The sequence below is a fragment of the Macadamia integrifolia genome, chromosome 13, assembly GCF_013358625.1.
Source record: "Macadamia integrifolia cultivar HAES 741 chromosome 13, SCU_Mint_v3, whole genome shotgun sequence".
Classification (NCBI taxonomy): domain Eukaryota; kingdom Viridiplantae; phylum Streptophyta; class Magnoliopsida; order Proteales; family Proteaceae; genus Macadamia; species Macadamia integrifolia.
The window spans coordinates 13,047,108-13,057,311 of record NC_056569.1 but is presented as its reverse complement, the minus strand read 5'-3'; the positions used below and the strand labels follow the sequence as shown (position 1 = coordinate 13,057,311).

Here is a 10,204-nt window from a genome sequence, read left to right as displayed (position 1 = left end):
AATTCGATTATGATTTGCCCTCCACACTTTGAATCGAACCAGAACCAAAACCAAAACCAAAACCAATTAGGAACTGAACCAATGCGTGTGAGAATCGAGATACACTTGGTGATGGGCCTTGCTTCGCTAATATGGGCTCTGGAAATTTTAGGCCCATTTATGGAAGTTCCGATAAGGCATATATACTGCGTGACCTGCCCTCTTACGAAGAAGTATCTCATTAGTATTCACACACACAAGCCGTTTCGTCTGATTTTAGGGGCAACTCCTGTCCATATAAATCCACTACGGAAAGGGTGTTCTGATTTAGGGTTAGGGTTTTCCAGATCTTTTAGCCAGCCTCTGAGAATTCTTCCCCTTCACAACCCCATCATCGAATCCATGGATCCTGCTACCAAGAAGCGGAAGGCTGACGAGAATGGCGACGCTGGTTCTGGTCTGAAGTTATCAACGGAGGACGCTCGTAAGATCATTGAACCTTTCACTCAAGAACAACTTCTTGACATCCTTCAAGATGCCGCTTCCCGTCACTTAGATGTTCTAGATGCCGTCCGTGCCATTGCCGATCGTGACCCTACGCAGCGCAAGCTCTTCATCCGCGGTCTTGGTTGGGATACAACCACAGAAGGCCTTCGCAATCTGTTCTCACAATATGGTGAACTTGAAGAAGCCGTAGTCATCCTCGACAAGGTTACGGGGAAGAGCAAAGGTTATGGCTTTGTCACTTTTAAGCACATCGATGGTGCTATGCTCTCTTTGAAGGAGCCCAGTAAGAAGATCGACGGTCGGATGACTGTCACTCAGCTTGCCGCCCCAGGGACTTCGGGCCCGACTGCAAATCAGCCCCCGGCGGTTGATGTGTCAATGAGGAAGATTTATGTTGGCAATGTTCCTCCAGATATGCCGGCGGATCGCTTGCTTGTTCACTTCTCGTCTTATGGTGAGATAGAGGAGGGGCCATTAGGTTTCGATAAGCAGACTGGAAAGTCAAGAGGGTTTGCCTTATTCGTCTACAAAACTGCTGAGGCCGCAAAGGCTTCTCTCGTTGATGCCACAAAGAACATTGATGGGCATCAGTTGGTCTGCAAATTGGCGATTGACGGAAAGAAGGCGAAGCCGGGCCAACCCGGAGTTGGTGCTGGAGGAGTTCAGGCCCCCACTGGTGTACCGGGAGAAATCGCCAGCGATGGCCTTGGCTTGCCACCACCGTCTTCCATGCCGAACACTCTTGCTTCTCAGTATGGTGGTCATCCTTCTGGGTTGTCTGCCTATGGCGGTTTCTCCGGTGCTCACCAGGGCCCACCACCATTGGGTGGCCATCATCACCACAGTCTGAACTCGTCATTGCAGTCGTCAATTGGCGCTCCTGGGCTGTCTGTTGGGAGTCAAGTTCCATCTTCGTTGGGTGCCACAGGTGGCTATGGTGCGGGCTTGAGTAGTGGTCCATATGGCACTTCACAGTATGGTGGGCCTACTTCAGGCGGTTATGGCGGTTTGGGTGGTGGCGGATCATCTTTGTATCGTTTGCCGCCAACTTCGGTTGGACTTCCTTCTGGGAATTATCCAGAGAGTGGGCACTATGGGTTGACTTCATCTGCGTATCCAAGTCAGCATAACCAGCCTACAGGGACATCCCCGCTGCCTAGGATACCACCTGGGGGGATGTATCAGAGCATGCCTCCTTATTACTGAGGTATTCTTATTTCTTAGTCTATTTTTATTACTCTTATATTTCTGCTTGTATTTTCTGTTGCAATTGATATCTTTGTGTGGTTCTGTTGTAATTCTATGCTCAATTCGTTTCTTTGTGTGGTTTCTGTTGTTTTGTTTGGCCTCGAAAGAAAATTGTGTTGTTTGTACTAAATGAATGTAGGGGGATATTAGCTTGTTGACATAGTTTGTATGCTGGATGCTGTTTCTTATAAGATTGACTAAAACGATAAAAAAAAAAAAAAAAAAAAGGTGACGTTGGTGGAGATGGCCTTCAAGCAAGGTTCTACTATCTGGGACCCATTGTAGGATTCTTTAAGATTCTAACTCAGTCTACAACTCAGTGCAGGAATTTATAACCCTTGATATTCTTGAGCTCCCCATATTTAACAAGTGTGGTTTCATGTGCTCTCAAAGTTGCAACTTGTGTTTTGGAGGATGTCAGAAGTATTTCTTTTTGGATTATGTTATTCTATTGAAAATCCTTGCAGTGGTTTGGAGGTAATTAATGTATTGTAGAATGTTTTTCGTAGGCTTTGCTTTCTACCTCTTTCTCTGTAGTTGTGTTCTCATTCTGTTTTGTGATGCGTCTTTGTTTTTGTTGGATTTTTTTAATTGCATTTGGATAAGATTCGACTGTATAGTTTTGTGCCTTCTGGGTTTTGTATCATATTTTATCGTCATGTTTTCTCTGTCCTTGGCATCTTCTTTGTTTGCTTGATAGTGCTGCCAGTGTTCTTGAATTTATCTGTTTCTTTGAACAATTGATCTTATTTTAAGTCTGCTAAAACTCTCTTATGCATTTATTTGTCTGATCATTTTTTTTTTCCTCCCAATTTTCTTCATCATGGCCTCTCCTTGGCTTCTCGACTTGTCTAGAATTTTTTGACAAGATGTTTTGCTATTATTATTATTATTATTATTTTAACATTTGGTTTCTCCTGGGATGATGTGTTGGTGTTCCTATTAGCGCCTGTGGTGTACTCTGTCTTAGAATGCTGATCTTGTTTGAATAATTAACATAGGATTCTATCTATTTCTCTGAACCCTGTGAAGGTTTTGTATGCAACTGCTTAGGCCATTTCTTCTGTATAAAATGTTTTCTCGACGTTTATTTTCTGCTGCTCTGTTTGGTGACGCTTGAATAAATTTTGGTTGGTTTGTGGTCTTTGTATATCAGTCTCTTTAAGCTGAGTTGTGTCTCTTTGCATTCGTCCATTATGAAGGTTTTGTATGCAACCGCATCGGGTATGTCGCCTGTCTCCTGTATCAATTATTCTCTGGACCGCTATTCTCTGCTGTCAGATTAGTGACACTTGAATAAATTTTGGTTTGTTTGTGGTCTTTGTGTATCATTCTGTTTAGGCTGACTTGTGCCCCTTTGCCCTCGTCCTTTGTTTTTTGTCAAGGGTCTTTTTCCCCAAAATTGGTAAATTTGTGATTGTGCTTTTATGAGTTCTTAAGAGATGTTTTGACATGGGAGCTTGTGTATCTGGGATTTTTTGTGTTGTAACCTTCTCCTGGGTGAAACCATTTATTTTATGTTTTGTATTAAAATTGTATTGGTATGTGTTGCAAGGTGAGTTTTTACTTGTTTTGAAGGTGTATGTTATTATCATTTTTTTTTAAAATCCTAGTGTAGCTTGAATACCTCTTTTGTATGCTGAAGTGGAATGATGGATTGAGTTTGAATGGGTGTTTGATTCAGGTATTTGACAGCTTCTTGGGCGCACATGCTTTAAATGGTTATTGGTGAATGCAGACAATGTAAACTCTGGTTTGATGAAATGGTTGGCTATACTGTTGTCGCCGATTCTCCTCTTCTGTGCCCCTTTAAGATGTGGTTTGTTTTTCTGTTGCTGGTAGTCAATGTTGACAGAGCTAGGTTAGTTTTAGTATTCAAAAAATTCTCTACCTAGTGTAGGAGCCACCTGCCACATTGTTTTTCATGTATTTGAACAGAAAAGGCTTCTGGCTGCCTATGGATGGATAAAAATATTATTTGCATAGTTTTCATCATGTTTGCAGTTGCTTTCAGCACAAGTAAATATATAGTTTTCATAATGTTTGCAGTTGCTTTCAGCGCACGTAAATGTGCTGAATTCTTTTAGGTTGATGAATTTCATGGTTTTACCTTGATCTATAATTGGCTTCTCCATTGGGTGTTCGCATGGGCTTTGGCAGCTTCTATTTATTGTTGCTTAACTATTATGATGTTTACAGTTTCTGTTTTCTCAAAATAGTTTCAACTTGCAAGTTACTAAAAGATTGTGAGGTCAAGATTCAATAGAAACAATGCTTTTAAGTAAAACTTGTTTTGAGTTGGTCTTATGAACTTTTTATACTGAAAACCAAAAGATTTTCTTATCTAACATTTGTAAATAAATTTCATGTTTGAACTTATCAAGGTCAGCGTGTTTGAGAAGTTCAGCACAGTGATCTTAATATATGACTTTTATCATGTAATTACCTTCTTGTTTGTGCTGGATATTCCTTATTTGTTTTGGGCAGTAATTTTGTGCATCATCTATAGTTCTGGAGCTGCTAATCAGAATGGTGTGTAATTGCTAATTTTTTGGCAAGTTTAATTTTACTTCTCACTGTGTGGGGAGCTTTTTTCTTTGAGTTTGTGAACTTACTAATTGTTCGGTTCGAGAAGATCTTATTAGATTATGCTTTAATTGGTTCTCTTCCCGACTGAATGCGGTGCACAAATGTAGATATAGTCATGAACTTAAAATTTGGTATGACCTTTTTTGTTCTTTCAAAGGGGGTGCTGGAAGAATGAATTGAATTATCAGGGCTTGGGTTGACATTATGAGCAATTCCAAGTGGGGAGGTGTTCAAGATATGTGGTTGAACCAGCAAAGGTATTTTAGGTTGTGTGGGTAATGAGGTAGAGTTTAGCTGCTTGTGTTATATGATTTGGAGAAACAACATGGGCACTGTGTGTGTGTGTGTGTGTGTGTGTGTGTGTGAGAGAGAGAGAGAGAGAGAGAGAGAGAGAGAGAGAGAGAGGTGCTAATGTTCCCCCTATGTGTATGGTGGAGTACTTTTTGCAATGATGCCTGGGTTATGATACTGATTGCAATGTACACCTGTTATTTTAAGCTTGGTAGGCTTTGAAAAATGTGAGAGCATTCACTTACACTGCTGTTATTGAGGAAGCTTGAAACTGTAATGTGGCATATAACCATCAATTGGTTTCTAAATTGCATTACCTTAAGAAGCAACAAGTCTTTGAAGATTTCGATAATATTAGTGTCTATACGTTTCAATTTGCATGCAACTGCTTGTTATACCATTTGAGGTTTGGGGGTGTGGTGTGCATTCAAAATGTTTCCAATTGAACCATTTGACTTGGATGAGTGCATATTCTCTAGTGCGGTTTGCAGTTCTATTTTACTTGGGCCTTGGGCCTAGATGTCTCTGTTCTGTATAAATTGGCTATTTAAGCTTTTGTATTAGTGCCTCTTTTGATATTCTTCTTTCTGTTGCTAATATAATTTGATGGTTTGTAGCAAAGGTTAAAGGGGAAATTGGAGTTTTATGTTCTCTGTTTTTACGATATGGCTGGGGAAAAAAGAAAAAAAAAGGGGGGGCGATGTTGGTTGGGAAACGGCTAATAGGAAGATGTACTTGCTGTATAAGCAACAGTGCAATAGTTTTGTTTCCTGTGCTTACCCTGCAGCCATCTTATTTATGTGCTTCCCTGCTAGTGTTGACAGAATCCCATCAGACTTGGGATCCCTGTTGAAACTCAACCCGCGGGCTGTGAACAGTTTTGTGGAGTACATGTAAAAAATAATTAGATTCAGCTTGTACTGAGAAAGGGGACATTGAAATTATAAGAAATGTATGGCGCAAATGCTGTGTTGGGATTTTGGGAATTTAAGCAATGGAATCTTGATTCAGTATGGATTATAATTATGTTGTTAGGGTAGGGAGGAATTCAAAACCCAACAATAAAAAAAAAAAACTTGTGAAAATCTGTTTCTTGGGTCATTTGGGATCGGGTGACATCTGTTGGGCCTCGTTTATTTGAGAAAACTGGAAAAGGTAAGACATGGTGGGAAACTTGTTCTTGTTTTCCGCAAACTATCATTAGTTTGAGGCTTGTTTGGTTGACGGATTGAATGTGTGGGAAACTTGTGATTGTGAGGGTGAGTTTCATATTTTGTGGGTTGAGTTGGCAAGGAAAGGAAAGGGAAATAAATAATGGATTATGTAATTTTTAGTGGGGTGGAATTTGGTTGGAGATTGAGGAAATCGAGGTGAGGTGGAATTTTATGGAAAAGAGGGGATAGAGAGGAAATATGAGGATATGGACAAAAAAATCAAAATTTTCGTGAACCGCCCCATTAAATAAGACATATTCTATTATTTTTATTGTCAACCTAATCAACAACATGAGGATCCAAGTCTTTACAAATTTCAATCCTTTTTATCCATCAAACAATGGGCTTTGAATGGTGTGGTGATACAAGATATGACAAACCGAACTTTATATAATCTGCTTATATGGGGAGCCACTTCCATTTCCTCTGTTGTCCGTATCAAGTCTATTGGCTGTTGACACCAGTGAGGGTGCTCGAGACTATTTTATTGTCTGTTATACGTTTTTTGAGATACTGTTCGAAGCAGTGGAAGTTTAGCTGTTTCAATTGTTGCATATGGTCAAGAGGTGGTATCTTGGGTAGAAGGATTCTTGAGGATAGGTAGTACAGGCAACAAAGTTTCAAGGAGAACTTGCTATAAGTGTGTATTTTGTATTGACAATGTTTGGCTGTTCAGAGAGTTGCTGTGATCCTTCCCTAAAGAGAGCTTGATATAAATGTGTATTTTGTGTTGACAATGTTTGGCTGTTCAGAGAGTTGCTGTGATCGTTACCTGGTCTAGTGACAAAAAGACCACCCTGCCCCTCGGTTGGATGTTTGTTTGCCTTTTCTTGGTCTGTTGATCTGTGTTGGTGTGGTTTTCATGCAACCAGCCCTTATTTAATTTTATTTTTGGGATGGTATTGGGAATTTGTACTTTATATTTTTAATGAAAGATTTTCTAAGAAAATGCATGTGCTAAAGCCATTGTAGTTGATATTTTATTCATTTTCTCTTTAAAATATCAATAAAAAAGCTTTCTCGGTCACAATTTACATTATTACTTGCAAAGAAAAAATTATTTTTGTTTGAAACGGAAGAACACTATTAATTCTTTTAACATTGTTACATACCCCGGCCCTTTAATTCTCTCGTATATATGTACATAAGTGCACACTCGTCGTCTGACGTATCCTATTTTTTTTTTCCATGGTTGTTTTAGTCACTCTGTTTAGCTTAGATTGGGCTGAATTTAGGCTAGTCAGCAGAGAGGATTTGTATCAATCCATCCTCAGTATGTGGGTTCCATTGGAACTACCATAGTATATTAATGTTTATTATGTGAATTTTACACTTCCCCATATTTTTAGATAAAAAGTTGTATTTACTCATATTTCCAAAGAGTGAAAAATGGCCAAGTTTTTGTTACTCCCCAAATCAATGGGTTGGAGAAACTTTCAATTCAATTGGTATTTTATGAATCTGTATCCACGCCAAGGGGTGATTGTTTCATATTCCTGTGGGGTAGAGTGGAGGTGAAGTGAATGTCCATTAAACCACCATGCCAAGCTATCAAGGAAAATTTTCTCATGTGGGGGATGAATTTGGGCCCCTGTGATCTAGTAGTCAACCCTGCAAAATTTGAAGAAATATGATAATGGAGGAAGGTAGGGTTAGCAATGAGATGAAGTCTTGGGTTTAATTGAGAGAAATTGAGAGACTAGCTATGGTGGTTATGCGGTGTGTAGCCCCTGAAGGCTTAATGTTTAGATAAGGGAGTGAAAGACTAGTATTATATCCTAAAGGTATTACCTATGAACAAAAGACCAAGTAACCAGAAATTTACTGGCGTAAACTTAATGACGCCTGTCCAATTTTACCCATGTCCCACGATATTAATGTCCTACCATCCCACGTCCCTAGCCTCCATAATCCCCACCCTGTCTCTTCCATCTAGCCATTCAGCTTCTCTCCAAATCTGTCTCCCTAGCTTCTGCCACATTTGACCAACTGTTTCTCTGGAACAACTGGGTAATCATCTAGTTTGACACCGTCAACCTATTCCACCTTGAACCTCATCCGATGACCCCCGAAGGAAAAATCAAAATGCCAATGGGTGGAGGATGATGATGAGATTTACCATGGCCAAAATATGGATACAGCTGAAGCCATGGAGTCTTTTTTAGATTCTAACCCCGTGAAAGCTGAGGTGAACCAGCTCCATGGGGCATCATGAAGATCATTTAGATGGAATTGTCGAGGTTTGGGGAGGGCCCTGACAATTTGGTCTGTTACACCTCTCTCGGAAGGAAAAGCTTATCTATTTTATTGAAACCAAATGTTCTCAGCAAAAGGTGGATAGGAAGTTGGCGATGCCATCCTCTGTTTTTCTTTTGATTCTCAAGGGGCATCGGGTGTTCTCGCTTTTTTCTGGCAACATCATATAAAATTGGAAATTTTACTTTCATCTCGTCGCTTTATTGATTCTAAGGTGATACTGGCAATGTGGGTTCTTTCTTCTTAACTTCTATAGGGATCCAGTTAGGGAGAACTGTCAACTTGTTTGGGATGCTTTGGTTCAGGTATGTATGGGTCGTCATACAGATTGGATCTGTCATGGAGACTTCAATTCTAATCCATCCTGGCAAGAAAATGAGGGTGGCAAGGCAATCGTCCTACACCACGTGATATTTTGCCTTTCTGCAATATGATTTATTCCTGTGAGCTAATGGATCTTCCATCCCATGGTCCTGTCTTCACGTGGGACAACAAGAGGCGAGGCACTTCCAATATCCGAATCAAACTTGACCGAGCATTATGTAACCAGGCATGGCGGTCTACGTTTCCCAATGCAGCAGTTATGGTGCATCCTACTTTGAACTCAGACCATTGCCCCTTGTAATTAATTCGGATGGAGGTAAGTTCACATGTCATCCGTCATTTCGCTTCGAGCCTTTGTGGTTTAGGCACCTCGACTGCAAGCAAAACAGCACTCTCCGCTTGGACCCTTCCAGTTGTTAATGAGAGTACTCAAGTTCTGTACCAAAAAATGTTGAAATGCAAACCTGTATTTAGGCAGTGGAACAAGGAGGTCTTTGGGCATGTTCAAACTAAAATTTCGGCATTGCAAAAGGAGCTTGAGGAGATTCAAGGACGACCGATCACAGAGGAGAACCAAGTCCAAGAAACTACTATTTCTGTCCAGCTTAATGAAGAGATGGAGAGGGAGGAGGAGATGTGGCGTCAAAAATCATGGATTTCCTGGCTACAACGATGCTACAGGAATACAATTTTTTTCCAAATGTCCACGGTGCAACGGAGGGGAAGGAATCTTATTCTGTGACTATAGGAGGCTGATGGTCTGTGGACGGAATCAGAGGAAGAGATTTACAGGCTGATGCAAGAATATTATGAGGCATTTTTCAATCTGAGGCCTGACCAAGAAGCACTGTAGCAAGTACTAGATGTTATTCACCCCAAGATAACTGAGGAAATGAATGTGAAATATTGTGCAATTCCTTCACTTGAGGAGATGCACGCAACCCCGGTCTATCTCTGACAACGTATTCCTATCTCATGAAGTGTTCCACTACATCAACCACAAGAAAAAAGGCAAGCAAAAATTTCTCACGGTAAAGTTGGATATGCAGAAGGCGTATGATAGGATTGAGTGGGAGTTTTTTAAGATTTTACGGCGCTTTGGTTTCTCCTCCCATTGGGTAACTATGGTGATGTCCTCGTTGCAATCTGTTTCATATAAGTTGATCATTAACGGAGCTGTCTGTAGCCTGTTACCCCTTCTTGAGGAATCAGACAGGGTGACCCATTGTCTCCAGGCCTTTTTATTTTGTGTTCCCAAGCACTTAGTAGTGTTATTTCAAGCTTTGAGGATGCCAATTTGATTAGGGGTATCCGTGTCCACAATTGGGGTCCACTAGTCACCCACCTCCTTTTCACAGATGATTGCTTGCTATTCGTAGAAATGAGGTTGGAGGAAGTTTGCTCTCTGAAGCAATGTTTGGAGCTGTATTGTAAGGCAAGTGGCCAGGCGGTCAATTTAAAAAAAAGTCTTCACTCTCCTTTAGTCCAAATGTGCCATGTCAGTTTCGCCGTTGGTTTTCCCATATTCTAAAGATTCCATATGGCGTGGGTTCTATAATAAATACCTAGGCTTACCAACAATTTTTGGTGTGTCTAAGGCGGATTTATTCCATGATCTTCTTGGTAAAGCAAAGTAGAAATTTAGTGGATGGAAGCAGCGTTTGTTATCCCATGCAGGCAAGGAGCTTATGTTGAAATCAGTAGCTTTTTTCCTTTCTAACTATGCAGCATCTCATTTTAAACTTCCTGCTTCTCATCATTCTCAATTAAGGAGAGTGACCACAGAGTTTTTTGTG

General features: G+C 40.5%; 1 protein-coding gene across 3 annotated transcripts; it reads left to right on the top strand.

Annotated features, from left to right (window-relative positions):
* Positions 1–213: 213 nt before the first annotated feature.
* LOC122059797 (UBP1-associated protein 2C-like) lies at positions 214–9,712 on the top strand. 3 transcript variants are annotated; one of them, XM_042622833.1, is made up of 2 exons: positions 214–1,693; positions 8,390–9,712. In XM_042622833.1, exon 1 carries the CDS (start codon positions 382–384, stop codon positions 1,690–1,692), a length of 1,311 nt encoding a protein of 436 aa, XP_042478767.1. In that variant the 5' UTR covers positions 214–381; the 3' UTR covers position 1,693; positions 8,390–9,712. The 3 variants fall into 3 exon arrangements, with proteins under 3 accessions (XP_042478767.1, XP_042478768.1, XP_042478766.1); XM_042622834.1 differs by lacking the exon at positions 8,390–9,712 and adding an exon at positions 2,891–3,060; XM_042622832.1 differs by lacking the exon at positions 8,390–9,712 and adding an exon at positions 3,419–3,772 and having other exon boundaries at positions 215–1,693.
* The last annotated feature ends 492 nt before the right edge of the window (positions 9,713–10,204 follow it).

Coding starts and splice junctions, on each gene's coding strand:
- LOC122059797 (XM_042622833.1), top strand. CDS start 382: ATGGATCCTGCTACCAAGAAGCGGAAGGCTGACGAGAATGGCGACGCT.